The sequence below is a fragment of the Mauremys reevesii genome, linkage group 1 (assembly GCF_016161935.1).
Source record: "Mauremys reevesii isolate NIE-2019 linkage group 1, ASM1616193v1, whole genome shotgun sequence".
Taxonomy (NCBI): domain Eukaryota; kingdom Metazoa; phylum Chordata; order Testudines; family Geoemydidae; genus Mauremys; species Mauremys reevesii.
This window is the reverse complement of record NC_052623.1, coordinates 129,021,414-129,047,716: the sequence shown is the minus strand read 5'-3', so window position 1 is coordinate 129,047,716 and position 26,303 is coordinate 129,021,414. Positions and strand designations below refer to the sequence as shown.

The 26,303-nt window shown below is 41.5% G+C and overlaps 1 protein-coding gene across 1 annotated transcript; it reads right to left on the bottom strand.

Moving 5' to 3' along the window:
* Window positions 1-3,598: 3,598 nt before the first annotated feature.
* Window positions 3,599-25,198, bottom strand: XG (Xg glycoprotein (Xg blood group)). The gene is made up of 8 exons (XM_039501909.1): window positions 24,954-25,198; window positions 11,586-11,627; window positions 11,137-11,187; window positions 9,354-9,422; window positions 7,628-7,684; window positions 5,730-5,768; window positions 5,279-5,398; window positions 3,599-3,671 (listed from the first exon to the last, which is right to left on the bottom strand). Exons 1-8 carry the CDS (start codon window positions 25,012-25,014, stop codon window positions 3,655-3,657), a joined length of 456 nt encoding a protein of 151 aa, XP_039357843.1. The 5' UTR covers window positions 25,015-25,198; the 3' UTR covers window positions 3,599-3,654.
* Between the last annotated feature and the right edge of the window lie 1,105 nt (window positions 25,199-26,303).

The window sequence follows — 26,303 nt, the reverse complement described above, 5'->3', positions numbered from 1 at the left end:
TGCCAGTACGTTCCTCAGCTTGCTCTTCGGGGAAGGTACTTCACATCATCTGCCCCTGAGTCTGCACATATGGGCTGACACACGCACATGCATGCTCAAAAAAAGAAAAGCCAGGAAAGGGTACACAACATGCACCCCTTAGAAGACTTTTTTGTTTTGTTATGGGGTTGGTTTTTTTTTCATCTTAGGATAAGGTGATAGAGTTTTGGTTTTAAAAAAAAAACACCATTAAAGATCATGGTGGCTCACATGGAATCTAATCCAATTTGTGGTAACCAAGAAGACAGAGATTCACCAATGCATTACTCCTGTTTTACTCCTGTGTAATTGTGGTTTTGGAGTTCTCTGAAGCTATTATATCCCCTACAGCCAAATGCAAGCTAATATTTGGCCGCAGTAACATTGTGAATGTACGTAGCATGTTTTAGCCAAGGATCTCAAAGTGCTTAATGAACATTCAGTTATGCCCCACAATATCTCTGCAAGGTAGTTTTGATCATCCCCATTGCACATATAGGAAAAGTGAAACAAAGAAGCTTACCCAAAATCACGCGGTAAGTCAGTGGCAGAGGCAGGAGTGGTAGGCTGTATTCTTGGCTCTGAGTCTTGTGATCTGACCACCTGACTCTCTTCTTTTCCTACCCTCATAAATTAAAAGCTGCCAAAACCCAAAAACAAACAAAACATCACCAACCAATAGCAAACAGTAGCAATAGCAGCCAAAACAAACAAACAAAAAACCCCATCCACTATGTGTATGCAATTAGACCACTGAGAACTTTTTTTAAACATTGTTTTTCTTGCTTAGCCAACTCAAGTGGCTGAGTCAATTATGCCTAAACTTGCAAAAATAAAATCCACCTTTTGGTTGAGAAAATAAACATTGGAAGTTTCCACCCAATAGGAAAGTGTTTATCTTGTTGGTTTTTTAAACTGTAAACAAATGAAAAGTAGGGTGTAACAGTGGTTCACCCCGTAACACTGTTTAGTCCAGAGGTCGGCAACCTTTCAGCAGTGGTGTGCCGAGTCTTCCTGTATACACTCTTATTTAAGGCTTCGCGTGCCGGTAATACATTTTAACATTTTTTAGAAGGTCTCTCTGTAAGTCTATAATGTATAACCAAACTACTGTTATATGTAAAGTAAACAAGGTTTTCAAAATGTTTCAGAAGCTTTATTTAAAATTAAATTAAAATGCAGATCTTATCAGTTTAGTGTGATCCTTGCCCTTGCTTTTCCTTGCTGAGTTTTCCAATGTCTGGCACGTATTTAGATACTTTAAGCTGCACACAAGCTTCTGAGTGATCAGTTATTAACTGCTGGAACCCCAGATCGGCAGCTGAGGTGAGTGGAGCTGGCGGCTGGTAGGGCTGAGCAGGGCCGGAAGCCTGGACCCTGTCTGGCAGGGGGCCTGCGCTGGAACTCCAGCCGGAAGCAAGGTTAGTGGGGCTGCAGCGGGGACCCCGGCTGGCAAGGGGCCAGCAGCCAGAATCTCAGAGCAGTGACTGAGCGGCTCAGCCCACCGCCGCCACTCTGGGGTTTCAGCTGCTGGCTCCTGCCAGCTGGGGTCTCAGCCTGCTGCCAGCCTGGGGTTCCTTGACCCAAGCCAGCAAGAGGTCCCGAGTGGGATTTCGGAGGGGGGGGACGCCGGCTGGCAAGGGGCCAGCAGTGGGATCCCCAGAGCGGCGGCGGGCTGAGTGCTCAGCTCCTGCCAGCTGGGGTCTTAGCCCGCTGCCAGCCTGGGGTTCCTTCCCCCAGGCCAGCAGAGGGTGCTGATTGGGACCCCGGCTGGCAAGGGGCCAGCAGCGGGAACCCCAGAGCGCCAGCGGGCCGTGTAACCATCAAAAATCGGCTTGCATACCACCTTTGGCATGCATGCCATAGGTTGCTGACCCCTGGTTTAGTCCTTGTGTGCATTAAGGATAGACAGAGGCACTACTCCTTAAGAAAGACTGCAGCTCTCTCTTTCTCCCCAATATCCTTAAAGACGAAGTGTCATTAATAGTTCCCTGCCTCCTTTAACATGACAGATCTATTTTGTTCAGAAGCATCAACCATCATTGTTTCCTAGACTAAAACAACCAACACCAATTCATCTTAGATAAAACAAAAGAAGTGTTTATTGAAAGTTTACACTGGATAGAACAGAAATAAACATCTTTTAATATTAAACAACTGAGAAAGATACAACAATTTCCTTCTAGATGCGCTGAGTTATATATTATTTGGATGCTCACCTGTTGCACCACCTGTTTCAGAAATCTCTTAATACTTCACCTGTTTCAGAAATCTCTTAATACTTCAACAGGTCAACAGGCACTTCCCACAGCTCCCATTGGCTGGGAACGGCAAACCACGGACATTGGGAGCTGAGGGGCTCTGTGCCTACAGACGCTCCAAGTAAACAAAACGTCCAGGCCCACTAGCAGCTTACCCTAACGGGCCAGGAGCCAAAGTTTGCCACCCACTGAAATATAGGGTCAGCTTATGAAAGAGTCATACAGTTTTTGCTATTTTTACCTAACCATCAGGGGGAGGGGGGTTGGCTTATAAACGAACGGGCTAATGAATGAGTATATATGGTAGATCATTTGTAAAATAAAGGTGAAAATGCTGAGTTTAAAGATGAATAGAGACTACATGATTAAAATCATAAGTACAACATACATATCAAAAAGATAAAATTTAACAGATTGGTTATATGTGATTCAAGATGGGGCTTAGAATTCAAAGCATCATGTTTCATACCCACAAGCATTCTCCTTGTATTCTACAGCTGTAATCAAATTGATTCCTTACTCCACAAGAAAATTCTGACTGTTTTTGTAAAAAGGCCAGTAATGCGGTGATTATGATGACTGATTTAAAGAACTACCGCAATTTAGTTTCTATTACAGGGTCTTCAAATTACCTGAAAACCAGTACCTATGGATGGGGTTGATTCAGCCCATTAAAGACAATGCGAGGGCACGCACTGACTCTAATGGATTCTGGAACTAGCCCTTTCTATATTAAGAAATTTCATAGAAAAGAAGCAGGGTTCAAGCAAGATTTGTAGAACGTAACACATTTCCTTAAAATCAATGTGTGCCCCTCATATATGGTTTGGGGCTTTCTTTCTATCGGTGGTTTTGCGGTACACAGTACATCTCCTTTGTCGTTTTTTGAAAAATGAATGATGAAAATGCTTTTTTCAACTATTGATTTTTCTACTCAGCAGAATTCAGATGTAAAGTATAAAATAAAGGAAAGTAAAATCTTTAAACTTTTCAAGTATTTGCCTCAAACTTTACAAAAAATACAAATATACAAGAGAGCACCAATACAACACATAGGTGAAAGTTCCTTTTTTCTCATCACTTAAAGTATTAACCTGTTTTTTAAAAAAACAAATAGGCATAGAAAAAACACTGAATATTCTGTGAACCCAATGCTCAGACACAAACCTTTACCCTTAGAAAAATATTAGAGCACATAATTGAGGAATTATCACGGAGTTAGCATCTGAACCAAAATATACATTCATGTGTATAATATGTATCAGATTGTACTATATTACCCATTCATATATTACTTAAGTACATCTTAACAATAAGTAGTCCAGTGTTGTGCAGAAAATATTCATTTTCACTGGGCAGTTCCTCTCTTGCCAGCTTACACAGTTGTCCCACCTAAAATGGAAGATTGTAAAGAAAATTTTAATATTCTGGAATGGATGCTTATTCAGATCTATACATCTCTATCCTTTAATACTGCTCCTCCCTGCCCCTACAGAAGGACAGATAACCTTTGTCCTGTCTCACTGCTCCTTCCTACCCCCAGGGCCAGTGCAACCATTTAGGCAACCTAGGCGGTCGCCTAGGGCACTAGGATTTGGGGGGTGGCATTTTCTTCGGCAGCGACCGCAGCGGCCGGATCTTCGGCCGCCCCGGTCGCCGCCGGCATTTAGGCGGAGGGAGCTGGGGCAGGGGAGTGCAGGGAGGGCCGCCTGCAGCAAGTGGGGGAGGGGGGGTGGCACGCAGGGAAACTCCCTGCCCCAGCTCACCCCTGCCCCGCCTCCTCCCTGAGCACGCCGCGGCTGCTTCACTTCTCCCGCCTCCCAGGCTTGCGGCGCCAGTCAGCTTAGGCGCCGCAAGCCTGGGAGGTGGGAGAAGTGAAGCAGCCACGGCGTGCTCGGGGTGGAGGCGGAGCAGGGGTAAGCTGGGGTGGGGGGGGGCACCTCAGGGTGGAGGGTGGGGGTGGGGAGCTGCCGCAGGGGGGGGCGCATCAGGGCGGGGGATGGGGGAGGGTGCAAGGTGGAAGTTTTGCCTAGGGCGTGAAACATCCTTGCACTGGCCCTGCCTACCCCTCTTTTGGGTCTGCCATGCCTTCCTATATAGCCCCCCCACCCTCTTTGCTGCAGGGAAAGTTGCAGCTGCCTTGTAACACTGCAACTTCCACTCCCACCCACCATCACACTTTCTGACACTAGGGACCTAGGAATTTCATCATTTCAATGGTTTACTTCAAATCTGTGGAAAGAGTAGGCATGCTATCTGTTAACAAATATCCCTTGCTAACCTAGAAAACAATGCTAAGATTGGGATTTTCAAAAGCAAAATCTGCTCTCACGGAAGTCAATAGTAAAACTCCCATTGACTTCAATGGAAGCCAAGTCAGGCCAGCTGTAAGCACCTTTGAAAATCCCACATAAATATTTAATTCATTATGACATATGCAGTTCTTATCGGGCAGCATCTGACTGACTATCACATCCATGAATTTTCAACCTTAATTTCAATTTCATTAAGTTTGTGTCTGGGAATAAAAATATTTTAAATGTAAGTTCATATTCAGGACCCTGCACTCTTCAGGACAGAGATAGTGTCTTCCACTCTGGGAAGCACATAGCATATTGGTTGTGCAATTGCAATAAAAAAACTAAAGATGAACAATGAAGCTGCAATTACTACTTGAAACATTATAGGTCTTGCAACTATTTGAGTGGAATAAAATGAATTCTTTAAAACAGGTGCACTATATTTTATTATCCAAACTCAGAGACTGAAACAGATATATATCGGTCACTTATTCCCTCCATGTCCATCCACCTACATACACTATGCACATTTTCAGCTAATGTTTTCTGTGGTACAAAAACAACCACCAAAGTATATAATGTGCAAAAAGAATGTACAAGATGGTTTTAATTTATATTACAAGAAATAAGAAAGTGCTGTTTCAATCAAGATCTGCCACAGTTCCAAAATGAGAACAAAAAAGCTAGTGTAAATCTTACCATTAGCTTTAAAACAGAGTTGCTTCTTCTTGTAAGCTGTGTAACCAGCTACTGTTCCAACAATTAACAGCACAAGCACAGAAATCACAGGTGACGTAACTCCAGCAACTACTCCAGAATCTATTGGAAGAAAAAATGTTTTTTCTTCAGAAGTAACAAAAGAGCATCCTTATTTTAGAGTACATAAAGTGGACACTGACCCATAATAGCAAATCATTGCAAACACAGTTTGACATGAGAAAGTCTTCATACAACTTTGAATTTCATTTGCAGCATGAAATAAAACATTTTTAAATATATATATAAGGACCAGAAATCATAATATTCCTACAGACAAGAAAATAGTGACTTATCTACACATATGTTTTATATGGGTTTTAAAACTCTTTTGGTTCAGCTAAGACTGTCCTAAATATACTATAAGATAATATGTATATATGTATTTACTGACCAGTGTTTCCACCATGATTGACATTACTCTCCTTTTCTCCTGGAAAAGAGGAAATAACTTCATTGTTGGAAGAAAACTTTTGGGGAAAAGTCGCAGCTAACACACAGCAAAACAACAACAAATCGCATGCAGAGGCAGTCTGCAAAATGATATTTGGTAAGAACTGGGAAGTGGGAGTAAGGAAATGTGGGTTCTAATCCTGACTTCAACCTTAACTTTTTGGAGGCACATCGTTTCACTCCTCTGTCTTAATTTCCTCAGAATGATAATACTAATCACCCCCACCCAATAAAATGGGGTTGAAACTGCTTACCCACCTTCATAAAAAATGTTGTAAATTTCAAATAAAAGACAGCTGCCAGCATGGGGTGTGAGACAGGGGAGTAGCCAGAGCACTGCAACACTCTGGCTAGTCTCCACTGGCAGACAACCACCCGGGGAGCCATTGGCTGACTCACTATAGGCCCCATGCTTCCACATTTATGCCCTCTGAATAGCCCCTTAATCTGTAAGTAGTGCCACTGAATTCAATCAGACTATGGGCCCAATCCTGCAAAGTGCAGAAGACCCTTTCCAACCTAGCAAAGCACTTAAGCACAGGGTGGATAAAAAATCAATGATTTTTTTAAAATAGGTTTTTTCCTCAAAAAGCATTTTATAAAAAAATCCTATCTAAAGATAGTTTTAATTAAGATACATTATAGCTCAAAGGTATCTCATCATGGAATAGGGATTATAAATTCTAATTCTATAGTATGAGACAATCTATTCATGCAATGTTTAAGAAAAGTTTTGTAAATGAGTTCCAATAGTTCATGGATTAGGCACCCAATCTTATGGGGTTCCACAGGCTTCTGTATAGATTATTTAGGTTAATCTTTCTATCTACTCAATGGGACTCAGTGATCAGTCTAGAAGTTTAGAGATGCTTAGTTTTGCAGTTCTCAAACTGTGGATTTGTGTCTCCAGAGGTAACATGCTTGTTAACAGCAAAAATGTTTTAAATAAATAAATAATATATAGCAGTGAGAAATAACAGACCTCATCTCTATTGTCCCTCTGCAAATTGTGTACACAGAGTCAATCCCTTACCTCTCTCTAAGAGTGCAAAGTTTCAAAACGTTCAATGAATAGAAGATTGTTGGGGGCAGAATAGAGCTGGACAAGGAGAAGAAGTCTGGAGATAAATGTGAGAAGCGAGGGACATATGCTTGTTTTGTTAAAATATTATATGTTTGCTGTTGAAGAAAAAAATCCAGAATACTTAACGTTGTTGTTTTAGTTAAATAAAACAATTTAAATGTCTGTCTGGTGATGTTCTCCTCCTAATAAAGCATGGCAAGAAAATCCTCCAAATATTAATGATTAACCTGTTGAATTGGAGATACTTCACTTCCCAATGACTTCATAAATATCTGCTTCAATTACCTTTGGTAAATGAAATAACCAAACAATCATTCATTTTCTGATATAGCTGTAAAACTAATCTGAAAAGTTTTCAAAATAAATCACCTGTTTAAAAATGTATAGTGTGTACCTTCTAAAAATGAAACCTACATCTATCTCTGAGTTGTGAAGAATATGTATTAAGGTTATAACAACCAACAAGACTGCACTTTTACCTAGAAAACCATGATAAAATCAAGTCTTCCTGACTAGTGATTTAAATCAAATCCACCCTGCTTACGCATGTTCTTAAAGTGATTTCTCTCTTCAGGACTGACCAGTCAACATCTTTTAGCACTATTTGTGGAGCAAGAGATTGCTCAATATGTGTAAGAGTAGGAGAATCTGGCCCTACACCAGCTACATGCAAGTCTAAAGCAAAAACAGACAGCTGTGGGATATGACTTTATGAGAGAGGTTGTGAAATATTCCACAGAATTGGCATACAGTACCTGCGGGCCTTGGGGGTAGAGGTTTCCCATCATTGAGATCTAAGTCACTGAACCTGTCTGTAAAATTGACATGTTATTCATTATTCAAAATTATCTGAAATTTCATCTTTTCCCCCTCCCTTCCACTACCATGGCCTGTTTATTCTTGGTGTCCTAGGAGAGGATCATTCCCCCAGGATCCTTAAGTGGAGACAGACCTTTTGGGCTTAGAGCCCACTTTCTGTCTTTCACCTCAAGGTCAACCATTAGAATCTATTTGAAGGCTAGAATTCCAGTCATGTCAATAGAAAATTTTTGGTTCCTATCCATTCCCAGGATAGGTGCAGCTAAATTTGTCAACAGAAGTGGAAGGGAAAACAAGATGATTATCAACATGATTTTAGGGTCCAATAGCTTGTAAATTGTTCAGGCTAGATATACTTTGTTGGACAGACACTAAGACCCAGTAACCTTTTTCAAAAAGTGAACCTGGAACGTTGAACAAACAAACAAGTAAACAAGCACATAGCAAACCAAAAGTTCCCTACAGTGGTTAATAAATAAGTGCACCATCAGAGTATTGTGATTAATGTATCAGTGTTAGGCCTAATGGGAGGCTTCTCTGTAAGCATAAGTCTTGTCAAGCAGTGTTAGGCCACAAACTTCCGGGAAGCTGCAAAGAGCGAGCACAATAAAATCCAAGCATAAGCAAAATCTAGCTAGGAAGCTTTATAGACTAAGATTAATCAAAAAAGGAAGCTCTATGAAATTAGATGTGGACTTGTGGTTACTACGTACTGCAACCAGATACTTCTTTAGGCTGACTTAAATTTTGAGTCTAGCAAATTGACCACAATTAGGACAACTGGCCACATAAAAAAAAGCTGGGCACAAGTGCACAGTTCATAAGGTCAAAACAACTGCAAAATACCACACTAAGACATTTGGCCACCTTAACTGGTTGACCTGCTTTGGAACACGGCCAAAAAATAATGTATAAAGAGGTGCAAAGGTGTCCGTGTGTGTGTGTGTGTGTGTATTGACCTACAAGAGCTCTCTCTTTGATCGGGCTCACACACACCTCCTGAACCGAAGGGACTTGCACTTCACTGACTATCTGTGCCTGGCCACTGCGGAAAGCGGTCGACTGAAGGGTAACGAATTCTCGGGAAAATGCAGGGTGAGGTTTTGAAGCAAAGAAGTCTGATTGTGCTCGAGCTGGTTAATCTTAAGTCTGTATCGATACTATAGTTTAATTATACTAGTAAATTGTTTAGACGTAAAAGTAAGTTGGTTAATAGTAATAGTAAATTGCTTAGGAATAGTAGTAGTAAATAGTTAATCAATATATAATAACTGTGTAGGTTCTTGTGCCTTGCTGGGAATGGGCACAGTTCAGGTAGAGCTAGTAATTGATAAGTGATAGTAGCTTTGCATGTCACTGTGCCTGTCTTCAGTGTAACCTGCCATTTATATTAATCCTAATTCAGTGATGGTCTTTAATTATTCTCTTCTTATTCTGTCTATGTTGCCTTTATAGTCGTAAATCATTAAAAGCCTTCTTTGAGGAATAATTAGTTGTTTTAGTTTCTCTTTTGCGGACACTGCTCAACCTCATTACATCTGTGTTGGGTGGTGGGAATTAGTGATCACCCAGGTTACAATTAGGGCCCTGATGCAGGTCTCCCCCTTTCATAATCTCCACAAGTATATCATCCATAAATTTAATGCACAAAAATATTCTTACCGCCATCATTGCCATAGCTTCCCGGCTGCGGCTTGTGAGGAGGACGTGGGTGAGGTTTTGGATGATCATCTATTAGCAATAAAGATTTCAAGATTTTAATAACTTTTATCTTTTGGTCAAACACTGGAAACATTTGTTCTCAGCCCAGGAGCACTTTTTTAGAATGTTTGAGCAAAAACTGTTCAGCTACTTTGATTAGGAATATAGTGTGTGTGGGGGGCGGGGAGGGGACACCTTTAATCAGAGGACAGAGTCCCCAAGTAGCTCATATGCCTTTCTGGGATCTGGTGAAAATCAGTTTTGCTTTGGACAAGTTGTAAAGATTTTAAAACATGCTTCATGTCTGTGGACTGTTTTTTGTTGTACTAACGATCTGCCAACATTCCATTGGTGCTGCACATATGTGCACGCGAGTTGAGTGGAATTTTCTATTCAGTAGACAATCTTTCAACTTCTATTGCAGTTACACATGCACAGAAAAGTTGAGTGGAATTTCATTTAGAGTGTGCAGGTCTGTGTGAAATATGGTCTTTGAGGGTGAGTATGGAATGAGGCGGAGCTCTAAACGGACAGTGACTTCTTCTGAATAATATGTAGAGATACATAAGGAGGGGCTCCTTAATCTAGAAGAACTCCACCCCATTGACATAGACACAGAACCCCACCCATTTCACTAAAGATGTAGTGTAATGAAGCAGGGAAAGTGGGAGAGTACATCTATCTAGATTTTTATGAGTAAATGAGGCAGCAGTCCTGCTCCATGCACTATATTATTTGTTCAGTGTATGGTGTAAGAGACAGAGGTAAGAAAGGACTTTTGGCCTCATGTAATGTGGGGGCTGGGACACTGCAATGTATAAAACATGAAGCCATGCACCACATAGTGACAATACAAATATTTAACAGCTGCCACATACATAGAACAATGTCCAACTTGTGCACTGAATGAGACAGGATTCCTGAGGGGGGAAAAGCTGTGATTGTGTAGTGAAAGACTCTACCATAATGCATAGTCACAAGGGAGCTAAATTAAGATTGCACGGCAACCTTATCCATTTCCTGATTCCTGAATGCTTCATTTTAGAACTTTAATTTTCTTTCAGTGTAGTATGTGGAATATCATAATCAAATAAAAAGTATTTTTAAACGGAGAGAATGAGAAAAAAAGGTTTACCCTTTTAAAATTAGCTTGTCACATCCAATCTCCTCCAGAGTTTATGGCTTTAAAACTTTCTAGTCCTCCTTTACCATTCACAGCGCATTTCTCTTCATTGGCATAGCCTGTTTTAGAACTATTAAAAGCCACGCTAACAAGTGAATGCCAGAAGAGGGGAGCCATCAAATTTTAAAGTCCCACGTATGTAAGACTTTAGTCTGCAACACTAATAACATTTTTTAAAAGTCATTTGTTGTGGACTTGTCTTTTCCCCTGCACAAATGTTTAGTAAAGCAAACACAAAAGCTACAGTTGTCTATTTGTATGTTCTTTGGGGATTTCAGGACAGGTAAGAGATTACCAAAAATTATCAGCCAATACAATTTCAGTGTTGTCCAGTCACTGTCTAAAGCCATATTATACCCATTAAGGAACTCTTATTATTTGGTAAATGTCCAAGAGAGTTCCTTTAATACTTTTTTTTAACCTATACTTGATACCTAGATAGTTATCGCACAACCTTGATCTCAGATCCTGCACACGGCACACATCACGATGAATCTTGTAGGAACTACAAATCTGAGATCATTGTCATGAGCCATTAGCCAATTTAAATTTATTACTCACCAAACATTGGCCTTTTGGTAGCCGGTGGAGGCTTCTTAGTAATTGTTTCCCCTATGAGGCACAGTGAGACCATAAAATCAATACAAACTGAAACACTTTTCAATACATCAAAGGGAGGCATCTGTAAAGCTTGGTAAATATTCTAGATAAAGTAAACATAAGCATCATTGAGACCACAAATTAAGTGCTAAGGTCCTATGGCCAAGATTCTTTTAAAAGAGAACCTGAATTTAAGCACATTTTAAAAAATAGCCCAATTATCAAAAGCGCTAAATCCAGCATGTCCCATTGACTTTTATGAATTTCCTTCAAATTAAATTAGTTTATGTTGTGGTCCAGTTCTCATAAAATGGAAAACGTATTAAAGATGTAGCAATAATATGAAACACAATAGGGCAAACAAAACCTTTTTTTTTTTCTTTCTTTTTTTTTTTTTCAGTTTTACTTACCTGGATGATCAAGAGCATCGGATAAATCAAAATCACCTTGACCTACCAAAAGAAACCACACATTATTGTCTGTGTGTAGGAACATTTTATACCTATTTCAGTTAGTGTTGTGTTCATTTTTATGTGTGTGAATCACCGCCAGAGCTCTGCTGGCAAGGCATCGGATGCAGGCACCTGGTGGTGGAAAGTCCAATAAAGGGGTACATGCCAGAGGAAGCTGTTCATGAGCCCCGCTCTGCCGGGGGGCCTTTGTGTGATCACACAAACTAGCCCATTCAATTCAAAGGGGAAACTCACTCCAATAGAACAGGAAGGATCTGGCCCATAATCAAAATGTTAAAATTCCTTTGAAGAGCATGCTTTGCTCATTATGGAAGGCAAGTACAGCAGCCAGAAACCCACAGTGTGTCCAAAGAAACAGAAACATGATTTTGCACAGTTCTTTCAAACTGTTTGCTCAGAGTGGCGCTCTGTCTCCCCCCAGTGGTGGCTAGGCCAGCTAATGATTGATGAGCCTGCTTGGTTAAATGAGATGTGTCTTTTTGCTCCTGGAGTCGAGGCTCATGCATTAAGCTGCACAGGTCCCAGGTTTGATCGCCCCTGCCAACAACCCTGGGTGAATCGGTGTCACCAGTGGCATGTTATACCACAACCAGGAAAAGTGATTTTAATAAATTCATTAGTGTTTTAACAGCTCAACTTTACAGATCTGGTTAAAAGTTTTACTGACACATCTGCCTTGAAATCACTTGTAAATTAAATCGGCACAGTTTAACTTCTTCCTCTGACATGTGGCAGCATTTACAACTGTCAAAGTGTGTTTGTTATCTACACTCATTTGGTCTCCACTGCACCCTGAAGCATCTGAAAGAAAAACATCTTCCTGCTCTGTTTTAGGTGTTAGTGATGTGATTAATTGTTACAAGAGAAAAAACACCATCCTGACATGAGGACTTGGCAGGAAAATAAAGCTGGGAAAGATTTAAAATATTGTATCCTAACAGCTTGTAACTGAGTCTACTGATCTGTTACTGATTTGGGATTTCCTTTTTGTTGTGGTGGCTGGCATTTTTGCTTTAACTGAAAAGCTTTTGTATGAAATAAGCAGGCATTGACTTTCATGCAGAATGCAGCACTATTTGTCTTCATCCACTCCTTAATATCTGTGGAGACCAAACACAAGAACAGCTGGCACAAAGTGAAAAAAAAAAAAGAGTTTCTGGGAGTCAAAGTCATGGCTTTTATTCCCAGCTCTGCCACTGACTTTGTGTGTGACCTCAGGCAAGTCACTTGATCTGTGTCTGTTCATCAGTCTGTATAAAGGGGATAATAATGCCTAGATCTTATATAGCACTTTTCATCAGTAGGTCCGCAAATGCTTTACTAAGGGAGTATCATTATCTCCCTTTTACAGATGTAGAAATTGAGGCACACGGAGGGAAATAATTTTTCCAAGGTCACCCCACAAACCAATGGCAGAGCCACGAATAGGCAACACTGCCGCCTATAATAATAGAGTGGCACTTCTGTAACTCACAAAGTTCTTAGAAGGCTTAATAAACGTTGGTAAAATACTGAGATCCTCAATTGAGAGGGATCACAAGGTACACGTTTAAAACATTTTTATTCTTATAGTATACTTTAATTGAAGTGCATGTTTCGAGGACTTAATTATATAGCCACACACTCTGACAGGAATGATAATATATGGTTGGAATTCCAAAGAATGGGCTATAAAACAAGACTACCCTTGTCCAACAGTATGTTGCTTTTGAAAACCTATACTACGAAGGGGAAAGTAGGTCACAAAACCAGACCAGCCAGTTAACATAATTTGAGTAAGATTTTCTCTTATTTAATTGACTGAATATTTTAGAACATTACACACCATCCAACTATTACCTCCCCTGCTTTAGGACTGATCTAATCCTGATTGAAATCAGTGGGTTCTTAGATTTCTAGTCCTAAGCAATAAGACCTAAGGAGGTGTGAGAGCATGGGGAATCTGTTTGTTTTACTACCCATAATAAAAGCAGGGGTTACCCCATACATACACACACACTTAAGCATAGTGTAAACTGGTAGCGTTCTCCTCTTCTTGCTCCTAACACAATATATAGAAACTGGGTCTGGTCCAAACGTCCCCTTCCTGGAGTTTTTTTTTATTGTAAACTTTAACAGAAGTAGCAGCAAAACATAAACCTAAGCTGGATTGTCTTTAGGGTTTTTGCCTATATAAACATTCTGTTCCGATACCTAGTTTTTATTGTCTCTGAGAGAAGCTGAAAAGCCTCAACCCACAAAGGTATTTAGGTGCCTAAATCTTGGGTTTAGGTGCCTAAATCCCTACTGCAGTCCACACAACTCCTGCCAAATCCTGTTTTATACTACATTTTATACTTGCAGATATGAATCTTCTAGGTAGGCAACTGAGAAATTAGGTCCAAATTCTACCTTCAGTAATATCCAGACAGCTCCACTAAGCCCACTGGCTTCAGTTATGAAAGACTAATGGTATAGATTTGTGCTTAGTATGCTTGCTCTGTCCTAGAAATTGCTGTGATTTTTCTTAAAAGCTTCCATACATATTTTTGTTGTGAAAGTCTCTACTGATTTTTCCCCTCTGACTTTGACATTGCACCTATTTAACTATATTCCTCACAGTGATCCTTGTTCAGACTTGCAGACTGAACTGTTCCAAAGACTCAGACTGACTTAAACAAACTCAGCCACTGACTAATAGTCATATAATGAAAATAAATTAGACCAAAATATTCAAATAGCACCCACTTTAGATATGCAAATCCACCAATGTGTATTGGTTATGGTTATGGTTATGGTTGTTCATGCACAAAGAACCTGAAGTGCAAGCACACTAGAGATTTGTGTACCTAAGTCAGGTGACCAGAAAATGCATACAAACTTTTGCTCATATCCATTATTTGCAAATTTGGCCTTATGTAGAGCATAATATTTTTACCAGACGTTTAATTTAGTTACCCAATTTAATTTACCTTGTGTCCAAAAGATCCACCAACTTTGACTGTACGGTTGGCTGCTTGAATAAAGATCAGAGAATCATAATTTCATAGAAATGTGGGTCTTTAAGGAACCTTGAGAAGTCATCAAGTTGAGCCCCTGTGCTCAGGCAGGTAGTAGTCTTCATTTTAGGCTAACATGCTAATAAAGAAGAGATTTCTAAAGCTAATGGGTCTACACTACCTTTGCGCACACACTGTTTATTGAATCATTCTGGGCACAGATCTACTTTACTCAATTGTTGGGTTTTTTTAGCTGCTTAGCAGTGGTGTAGATAGGAGTGGAAATGTGGGTGGGCCCCGATTTTTGGGTGGACGGGCAATGACAGACTGTGCTATCCACTGGCCATGCTGGCTGGCTGTGCAGCCTGCCTTGGGTGGGAAGGGCTGATCTGCTCAGATGTGCCTTGTCTCTGCAGTGCAGGAAGAGAAGGACCCGTTGCCTTGTTGCAGGATATGGGCTGCTGCCCTTCACCTGGGGGCTCGCATCTCCTGTATGGGGTCGGCTCTGGCTGCACTACAGAGGCATGAACAGGGGCTTGCCTGGGTGTGAAACTTGGCCCGGACTCTACTGAATTGCCCAGCAAAGTGCATCCTCTCCAGGGAGCACTGCAGAGAGACTGGCCTTGCCGCTGCCTTCGGCTATGCAGGGGATGAGCCATGCAGAGAGCACTGCTGGCCAACAGGCAGCTCCCAAGCACCTGCTAGCTCAGCTTCTCCCCTGACCCACACCCTCTTCCTAACACTGGTGCACCCAGACGCAGGGCTTCACCTGCCAATCTGTGCACGTGCATGTGGCGGCTCAGAAAATGGCAAGGCAGAGCTGCTGGAGAGTGGCTTTCTGAAGGACATATGCGTAGCTTCATTCTGGATTTTGGGTGCTGTAGTGGTGCTCTGGGGCCGCTGTGGCAGTTCTATACCCTACTTAGATGTGGGTGGGCCTGGATGCTAAGTGGGTGGGCCACAGCCCACCAGGCCCACCCATGGCTATGGCCCTACTGCTTAGAAATGGAAATGGCAAACACTCTGACAATGTGGCTTTCCAAGTGCCTCTGTACTCTGCTGAAAAGCTGTTTTAGACCATTTTACAGCAACACTCCTTCAGTCAGTGAATCACAGCTGTCACTGGGAATTTTTACAGTAACATAGATGTCTAAGAGGAGGCAAACTGGCTTCCAGTTATGCTTTTTTTTGTGGGCTAATTTTATGTGGGGTTGGCAGATTTTAAAGTCAGCTCAGAATTACTATCACTGTAGTCATTCTAATCACAACAATGTGACCTTTTTAAAAAAAAAGAAAGAAAAAAGTATACACATATCACTTTTGTGATCCATCCATTTCCAGTGAGTGTAAGCTGGCAGGATGACTCAGCAGACATACAGCAGCAGAACGAGCGGGAGCCTATTTCTGTCAGTATAATCAAACTAAGTTACCTTAAGCAAACCAACATAAAAGATTCCCTAACTTTGGGGGTATCTGGGCTAGGAGCCCTATGTTCTCACAAGCATTCTCTTCCTTCTGTCTCCTTCAGCTGCCCGTGGGGAGGAGGGGACACTTTAGCAAGGTGAAGGTGAAGCTAGAGTTAACCCTTTGTATATTGAGAACCAAACCTGTTCACTGTCATAGGAAGCAACAATAATTTTTACACCAAAATAATTTTGAACTTTATAGAGTTGTCTTAGGCATGGGCCCAATTACTAGCTATTCCTTTCCATCTCTAGATTTAGGCCTTGATCCTGCCTTTGGATCCAAAGGAGCAGATGTATCTCCCCAGGCAAAGCCTCAGTGATCATACTCTCCAATGGGACTCTGTGCAGACATAAAGGTTTGCCTGAGTGCCTCAGGTTACAGGACTGATGGCTACAAGAAACAAACATCTCAGTTATTTAAAAATTAAATATAAACAATTAGTGTGTAATTGTTTTAAAAATTAAATATAAACAGAGAGAGAAAATCAAAATGATATGTTTTAAGCTATGGTAGATAACTCTAGTCACTCTGAGTTAATGCAGTAAAATATTTGTATTTGGATTTAAAAAAAAAAAACGCTAACTTGAGACCACTTACTCCAAGACTGGGTTAAGATTTACAGATAAGCAGAAAAAGGCAATTGATAGTCTGTATGAGGGAGATAAAATCTTGTTATTCCCCCCTAGGGAAAAGCAGCAGAACTAGCAAATATTTAAAAAAGGATTTCCTAAGCATATCATGTGGCTGCAATATTTTGTTCCTGCCTTGGAAGCTAATAGTTACACAAACATAAAATGCTATGAAACTGGCAAAGATCCAGGAAGAAAGAGTGACTTGTGGTGAGGATGGAGACAGACTGAAATGTGAAGGAAAATATTGGTTAAGCTGCTTCTTTCAAAGGACAGATAAGGACTTTTTAAAAATGCTTTATCTCTGAAATGAACTTCTAGAGATAGTTATACCTTGAGGGAAATATGTATTTAGGTCCTGAGCAAGCAAAAACTTATATACTGCACAATTTTATTCATGTGAGTTATTCTATTCATTTAAATAACACTACTCATATAAGTGAAGTTATGCATGTACATAAGTGATTGCTGAATTGGCGTCTTAGAGTGGACAGTTTGAGAAGAATGTCAATGTGATTTTTTTGATGTAAAACTACTATGTTTTATATTACCTAGTGAAGCTATTGTAACTAAATTATGTTGTGCTCCTCCCCAATATTGCAGATTATTATCAAAATTCATTCACATAGCACTGGAAATTAGTGTGCCTTGGAAACATTAATTAAGATCTGTTCTTTGCCGTCAAGAGCAGAGCACTGACACACCTATTAAAAATGCATCAGTTTGAACTACTGTACTTTTGCTAGTGTTTTGGATGAAAAATATTACTTAAAATAAAAAAACAAGTGAAAACTACCAAATAAGAGAGCCTAAGAGGACAGGAGAGAGGACAGCCATATCCTGTGTCTGTGTGGTATGCTTTGTACCAAGCCTTAAGATAAGAAACTGCCATCAACACGCATTTTTATGCATGTGCTTTTAGTGAGGGTGTGAAGAAATAGTAATTGCCACCATAATTTGCCTTGAAAGAATCACTAACCAACTGGATATGCCAAATAACGGTATTGGTATATTACTACTAAAGCAGCTCTGGTCTCTGAGCAAATATTACTTTATCCTGTCTGTGGCTGAAGAAAACAGAAGAGTGAGACAAGAACTAATATGTTTTAAATATAGCCTATGCACCAAAGACATCTACAGTAAAATATATACATTATTTTTGGCTGTGGCATAGATAAGATAGATTTGAGTAATATTGCTCTTCAGCTAATGCCAAGCCAAACTTATACCACAACTTCAAGTAAGTTCAGCACTGTTGCAAAGAGATCATTTTGATCCAGCAGTAAGTAAATACAATTTCAGCGATAGCTCTTTTAACGGTGTACAAAGCGAGAGCTTTTCTTTATATTCTCTGGATAAAGTTCTATGGTGCAACTTCAGTTTTGGCCTTTTGATGGCATAAAGGTAAGGAATAGCTTATCTGTGTGTAGTCATTTATATCTGTCCAAAGTGGGTATATAACGCTACCAAATCAGAATGCACAACGGTGGCGTTTTACACTCAGGCTATGTCTACACTTCAAACGCTACAGCAGCACAGATGGGTAGGGAGGGGTTCTCTCATCGCTGTAGGTAATCACCTTCCTGACAGGTTGTAGCTAGGTCGATAAAAGAATTCTTCCGTCGACCTAGCACTGTCTACACCGGTGGTTAGATCAGCCTAGCTACGTTTCTCAGGTGTGTGGATTTTTCATACCCCAGAAAGACATAGCTACGCTGATGTAAATTTTCAGTGTAGACCAGTGCTCACTGTCTGCTGGAGTAAATTACTACACAAGGAGCATGCCAGCAGAGAATCAAGGCTTATGTCTTCTCTATTTCATGCTACTGAAGCTACATCTACACTACCAACACTACAGCTGCAGCTGCACTGCTGTAGTGTAAACACTTACTATAGCAATAAGGATTTTTTCCCCATTGCAGTAGTAAAGTAAATCCACCCCTTTGAGAGGAAGCAGCTAAGTTGATGGAAGCATTCTTCTGTCAACCTAGAAGTATCTATACTAGGCTTTAGGTCAGCTTAACTATGTCTCGCAGGGGTGTGAATATTTCATATCCCTGACCAGTATAGCTAGGTCGACATAACTTTTAGATGTAGATCAGGCCTGAGAAAATGGGATCTATGAAACAATGCTACTGTTGTGCTGGAGGGTACTAGTGGCTGCCAGCAAGTGTGTCTTTGATCAATGGGCAACTACACACCTCGCTGAATCTGATGGGTGTGCTAGCCATCTTTCATTCACGCTAAATGGATGAAGCAATTAAACACTTTTATGGAGTAAGATAGATGAAACAATAGAAGACATCAGCCAGCACTGCATGGGAAGACATGAACAAGAACTAACTCAGGGAAAATAAGAGGGGTTTCCCTGGCACTAACTGCAAACACACAGGCTAAGGCACTGATTGGTGGAACTGTGTGTGTGTGCCCAGTGTGGACAGGACCAGAAATCCCGCAGAAAGCCTGAGAAGTGCTGTAGCATGGCCCGGAGAAGGCACAGAACAGAGCTCCTTGAAGCACAGGACTGGCTGGGAAGCAGGCTTGGATTTCTGAACAAGGAAACTGCCTCCTGTTTGTTCCTACTGTGTTGAGAAAGGACTTTGTGTACATTTTTTGTAAATGAACAAGATTATTTACCAATGAAATACTGGACTCTATCATCAGTTTCTCCTAACAGAAACAGTCTGGCAAGGCCTTGAATACTAGCTAACTGTTTGGGCCCAGGGACAATACCACCAAGCAAAAAGGAAGTGGAGATTGCAACAATACTGAAAACTCTTCACTTACCCTGGATGTACGTTTTCAGCATGATGACTTGAGTCCTGATTAACATTAAAATAAATTGTGCACAGCTTTCTCTGCATTTTACTTAGCATGGCACAAATGGGACACAGAGCTGATTCTAAACTTCTTTATTCCGAACCCAGACATAAGGGGCATCCTGAAGAGGTTTAGAATCGGCTTTGCCAGCTTCACAAACCTTGGGGTTTCCCCTCCAGGGCGGAATCCCTGGCTGTCTAGGTAGGGCAGCTCTCTGAGGTGGTCGAGCTGGAGTACCCTGGGCTCTGGTGATGTTAAGTTCAACAACAATCATAACAGTCATTAACTCAGACCCTACCTCACCCCTGGCTGCTGGCATGGGGGTGAGACATACAGAAGGACTGCCCTTAGAGTGCATGTAGTCACTAGTGCCTACCCCCAGCCTTCACTTTGACTATTTTATCCTTTGCAAGCATTTTACTGTTTTCCTTCTGTGGCATTATACCTCCACTGACACATACATTGTTTGAGAAGTCGAGACAGCAGTGACAGTATGCCGTATAACATCAGAGGAGATGGTGGCAATGTGTTACTCTGAGGATATTTTTCTCTCTGGAGCTTCATAGCTCCCAACCCAGGCAGGTTCATTGGTATGTTTTGTTTTGTTTTTTGCACCTGGAGAGAAAGATATTACATTCAATGCCTGGAATCAACTCATGAGAAATATGGATCAGAAGTTAGTGTGTCCCATCCATCTGCTCCCCCACTTCCCTCCCGCCAAGATTCAGTCAACTTGAGCCTTCCCTAGAAAAGATAGTAGGAAGTAATCTGTCATTGTTAACAAAGAAGATCAAATTAACCTGGAATTAAATAATTGCAAAAGTATTACTGATTACAGAACCTGATCCAAACCTGAACAATGTCAATGGAAAGGCTTCTACTGACCGCACTCAGCTTTGGATCAGATGTCATAAACTAGTGCGCAATCATGTCACAGGCTGGAGACCCTGAAAAATAAGTCTTGGTCTGCCAGTCTCCAAGTAATAGACTTAAGCGAGAGTGCAGACAGAGGCAATCCTCTTCTCACTTTACCAAAACTGTTAAAAGAATTGTTGGATGAGGAATTCAGTCCCATATTGTCTATACAAAAGATATGTCAGTTGTCTCTCGCTCCGACCATCTTGTGACAAGATGGCAGGGAGAGACAAGAGATGTCTGTTAGCTGCTTTTAAGGTTTATTTTTTTCTTGAAAATAGTTATACTTTTGTTTCCATCAGGATGGATGTGTATTAGCTTTCCCTGGTGAAAATAGAAAGTAGAAAATCCCATAGACTAAGATTTACATATTACATAAGGACCCTTAAGACCTACGTAGATCCCCACTGATGACTACTTGTTTTCTGCTTAGCACAGAGGACCTCCCATCCCAGAATTGACACCTCAGAGAGGAGTTTGATAAAACAGAAGTGTAATTTGCTTTTATTATTGTTATTTTTACTCCAGTGAAACTATTTATTTGTGGAACTATGTAACATTTTCTCAAATTACAAAGAGGTCTGTTATTTTGTACTAACAAATTGCTCATGCAATTACCATCAGGTGCCTGAAGATCCTGTTGGCTTTGAGTCTACAAAACCTTCCTGACCTTCAAATTAGCCAAGATGGAAACACAGTGTATTGGATAACAATAAATGCTCTCCCTCTACCCCCGAATAGCATATACATGCCACGGAATTAATTTAATGTTTTCTTAATGTAAGGAGGTTTTATGGGTCACCACTGCAGGAAGCTAATCATTAACAGAAGCCCTCACCCAGTGTCCTTCTGCTTTGGCCGCAGTGGGTTTCAACCATAGGTGCTGACTTTCTAATGTGCTGGGGGGGTGCTCCTCTCCTCCACCCATTCCCCCAAGGCTCCACACTGCCTCTTCCTGCCCTGGTCCGCCCCCTCCCCCTAAGCACCCTCCCCTCACACCTTGCATCCCCCGCCCCAGCACCTCCTGCACGCTGTGGAACTTCTGATCCGTGGCAGGCAGGAGACGCTGGAAGGGGTGGGGGAGGCAGTGATCGATGGACTGTCGGTGGGCAGGAGGTGCTGGGGGATGGGGGAGGCACTGATAGACGGGCTGCCAGTGGGCACCCACCTTTTTTTTTCTGTGCGTGCTCCAGCCCTGGAGCACACAAGGAGTCAGCACCTATGGTTTCAACCATCTGTGTTCCTAGCTGCTAACTGATGGTGTCTCCACCTGACTGCTTACTATAGTCAGGAACCCTACCCTACCTCCGTATGTGGTTTTGACCGTCACTGACCTGGTACTTATCCCTATAACTAGCCTGATAGCTCACACATATACTCTTCTAACACCTCCATAATGGACGGAGGTACACTTTATTTACAAGGTGAAATATAGAAGAAGCATATAAAGGGGAAGATGGATTTGGATTAGGTACATCAGAAACACACCATACAATCTGCAAGTAACACTACTCCCAGGGTGGATTTCCCTGGATTCACAAGTTCAGTTTATTCTACACAAGTGGGCTCCGTAATATGGAGGAACCAACTACCTTGATGAGGTGTTGCATGCCTGAAGCTGCTTGAGTGCAGTAAAGTGGTCAGGGCACCGTTTGCCCAGGCTGCTAACCTTGCTGAGGTAGCAGTAGGTGTTACCCACAGTGGAAAAAGTCCCCACGATGTAGAGGACCTCCTTAAGAACATAAGAATGGCCCTACTGGGTCAGACCAAGGGTCCATCTAGCCCAGTATCCTGTCTTCCGATAGTGGCTAGTGCCAGGTGCCCCAGAGGGAATGACCAGAACAAATAATCATCAAGTGAACCATCCCCTGTCGCTCATTCCCAGCTTCTGGAAAACAGAGGCTAGGGACACCATTCCAGCCCATCCTGGCTAATAGCCATTGATGGACCTATCCTCCATGAATTTATATAGTTCTTTTTTGAAACCTATTGTGGTCTTGGCCTTCCTTGGTGTTTCTAAGTCCTGTGCTTTCTCTCAGTGTAGTTTGGCAAACCCCTTTCAGGACAAAATAGACAACTCCCACAGGTAGGGAGACAGTCAGGAGATCATCCTCATTCCTTCAGACAGAACTGTCCTCCTCTTAGCCCCCCACCAATTGGTTTAGTCAGCCTTCCATCCCCTTGGGTTCACCCAATCACAAGGCTCAATGCGCTCTCCCCGCCTTTATTGGTGAGGTGAGCACATTTGAATCTTCCAAATCTCTCATTTACCAGCGTGGCTCCCTTTTAGATCAGGCTCATTTACCCAGGTTTCGGTTCTGCTGTTGCATTAATAGATGTTTCATTGACCGTCTATTGTCTTTGCATGATGTTTCTTTCTATGTGATTTCTTAGACTAGTGATACTGCTGGCCGTGGAGAGTAAAGCGCTCTTAAAATCAACTGTCTTTTAAAAATGATAAATAAAACCAAACAACAACAAAAATAAGTGTCAGCCAGTGTGTTGGTTTCTTAACCATACTGGAGCCTGATCCTCAGGTCTAATAGGGCGGCCTTGTGCCTCTCAGTGGGTGGTGGAAAAAGCCCATGAAGCTGGGCTAACCAGCCAGCTGGGGATTCCCATATGACATACTGTACAGCTTGCGTGGGAATGTACCCAGGAGCATGGCCAACGGGCTGCTGTGCTCCAGCAATCTTTGGGAGCCCGAGCAGCCAGGTGCAATTCAGACCAGCCCTGAGGCTGTACCAAGGGTGAGCTGTCCTGCAGCTATCCACAGCTTCGGGGTTAAGGGCATAAAAGCACATTGGCCATCCTTCCTAGGTCCTTCACCAAACACAACTTGGCTGGATCTGAGGAGTGGCCCCTTGGAACTTTCAGCACAGCAAGATAAATATGCTGATAATAAAATTCGGTAGATGCGGCCCTAGACTTAAAATAGCCAGCCTTGGTTTTCTAAGGTGCCATTTAAGGAAAGCACCCTGATCATTAGGTACAAGCTACCAAAAGAACAGCAAAGTACAGCTACTAATTTGGTGCACAAGTGAAGCAAGTAGGTGTTTCTATACTGTGCAAATGACACTAATGTTAGATCTCGAGCTTCTAAATTGTATGTCTAGTGGAAGTGAGGTGTTTCTGTCCAGACTTTTTCTCTTCCCCAGAAACAGACCTGCTAAACAGAATGGGACAGTTGGGGCTAGAGCAGAGAGCCAGCCACAGAACTCCATGCCTTCCCTTTTTTATTTATAAAACACTCTATACACACCAGTTCAATGCTCTGTGTGCCTATCCCATACATTAAAATACACCATGTAATACAGAGGGTGTTCATGCATGTGAAAATTAGCTTGCACATGCCAGTATTACATAAACAGACGACTCCCAGCATAAGATCATACTTGAGAACAAGAAAGTCTGCATGCCAATCTTAGAGAGACTGTGGCTCATCACTGCTTTTAGCTTTGTAATACTACTCCCTGATATTTCCTCTTCCCCAGCTGTGATAAGGTCTCCCCCCGACACATCCCTTCACTTTAATAGAGTATCATTCCAGTCACTAAAGATCACGCTGTGTTGCCATCTATCATAGCACAGTTTTCTAGGGATTATAACTAGGCTTGGAAAGATTTGCTATTTGTTGGTAACTGCTGGTTAACCGGTGATTTCAAACACACCCATTAACACTTATTGTTCATCAAAACATAACAAGAATCAAAATTTGCAAAGGTGCTGTGCACCGGCAGATGCGGGTTGCTCTACATTGCTGTTATCTCTGTTATAACTTATTTCTGAATGTAGCAAATATTGAAGAAATAACAATAAGACTCTTCTTCCCCAAGATGGGCAAAACGTTTTCAGCTGTGTATTAATATTAGGAATGAATATGTAATGTGAATCCTATACTTTTAGGAACAGAGAGCTCTTGAGGTCAAAAAAGCAGCAACAACATTAAAGCACAGCCATCTTGAAAACACAGCATCTGCTTTTACAATATAAGCCTCAAAATATCAATGAGCAAATATGCTATTAAAAATGTCCATGTGTCCAAATGTATTTATCTGACAAATGTTCTCTTTGTAATTTATACATTTCCCTGTACGTTTTCATCTTAGAATGTTGTTTTTAAACAGTAGGTTTAAGTCAAAGCCCCAAGTTTTAAATAATTTGAGGGAATAAAAGAAAGATCTCCAGTTTAGGTTGTCAGCTCTAACTCATGCATCCTTATCTCTCAACGCCTCCATTTTTTCCCTTCTGCCTATTGTAAGTGTGTGTCCAAAGAGTTATATATTTCTTTAGATATATAAAACGACAAGCGCCTACCTGAACACTCTGGGTCAATCTGACAAATACTTTTAAAAAGTACAATAACAAAAGAAAAGAAACAGCAACTCTTTGTATTGTTACTAAATAACCAAGCAGTGCTAACATTACACAAGTTTTATTGCTTTTCTAACTCTATCTCACCCCAGAAACTAAGTCCCAGATATAAGATCACTTACCTTTGACATGGACCAGAAGAAAACCCAGGCCCAAAAAAAGAGTCATTCTCAGCCTCATCATGGTCCTATTTACAGTTCACCTGCTGCTTCTCCAAACACTAACAGCAGCAAACGTCGTAACTATAGTGCCACAGATTTTTCCTCTGAAGATTTTTTAAATTGGCCAGATCAGATAAGTCTATTTGCACTATTACTCTCAAAGATGGATGGCTCAGTGGAGAGAGAAGTCCTTAACAACCCACCCACTTCCAAAGCCTCCAGCTCCAATAGCAGAGCTGTTAATAATATTATTCATTATACATATAGGTCATATACCTACATGATACATCCTCCTCACCAAGAAACCTATCAACTCAGGCCCGCAGCTAATGAGAAGGGAAGGCAACCAACCAATGAGGAGATAGGAACATGAGAACCAACATTCTCCCAACCCACCTCCTTCCCCAGAGCCAAGACACCCTGTTTTTCAACCTTGCCTTCATGAGACACCAGCAGAGTCGGGTGTGGTGCTGCTGCACCTGGACTAACTCACCGTAGGAGAGAAACTTCCTGTACAGCATACCCAGCAAGCTATACTATTCTTCTCATGGGCATGAGCTATTTCCATGTTCACTTTTTGGATGCTAAGCAGTAACTAGTGACATCTTGTCAGATTTCTAACCAGTGACTCAATAGTTAGAGGAGAGACAATCCAAAACAAGCAACCAGATTGCACAGACTACATGTGATAGCTGTCACAACTTGCCTTTGCGTCATCTGCTGGGAGCTTTAGCACTTGCAAGATAAACAACTCTCTCTGTTTCAGATGTTTTAATTCAGTTCAGAAGAGCAATGGAACCTTCACTTTTTTTTGAGGCAGAGCCATTGCAAATGACTGAAATTCTGTGAATTACCGAGTGCAGCTGGTCAAAAAAAAGAGCAAAAACATTTATTCTGAAAAAAATCTGATTGACTCTGCTGGTGAGTAAGCAAACAAACGTAACAGGAAAGCAAGAGCACAGGGACCAGTTTGGAGCCTGACATAAGAGGACTGCCTGAGGCCTGAATCCTGATGGGATAACAGAACGGTGTCTCTATCAACCCTTGAACTTGCTTAACTCCCTGCATCTTCCATCCCCAGACTAGGTAGAGTGCAAGGTGCAAGTAGTGGAGTATCACAAGAAAATCTCAACATTTAAAGAGCTATTTTTGTGCAGAGGATGGGAGGTTGCAGCGTGAGAAGGAGTCTGTCTGCCAGTGAAGAAATGGCTCCCATAAATAAAAGACAGTTACCTTTTCCGTAACTGGTGTTCTTCGAGATGTGTTGCTCATGTCCGCTCCACAATAGGTGTGCGTGCTTGCCACGTGCAC

What these genes read in the sequence shown, in the direction of transcription:
- XG (XM_039501909.1), bottom strand. Translation starts at nt 25,014, where the DNA reads ATGATGAGGCTGAGAATGACTCTTTTTTTGGGCCTGGGTTTTCTTCTG. An exon ending in CGATGCTCTTGATCATCCAG is followed by an intron (nt 11,188 to 11,585) that starts GTAAGTAAAACT and finishes TGTGCCTCATAG; the next exon opens with GGGAAACAATTACTAAGAAG. An exon ending in CAATCATGGTGGAAACACTG is followed by an intron (nt 5,399 to 5,729) that starts GTCAGTAAATAC and finishes TTCTTCCAATAG; the next exon opens with ATTCTGGAGTAGTTGCTGGA.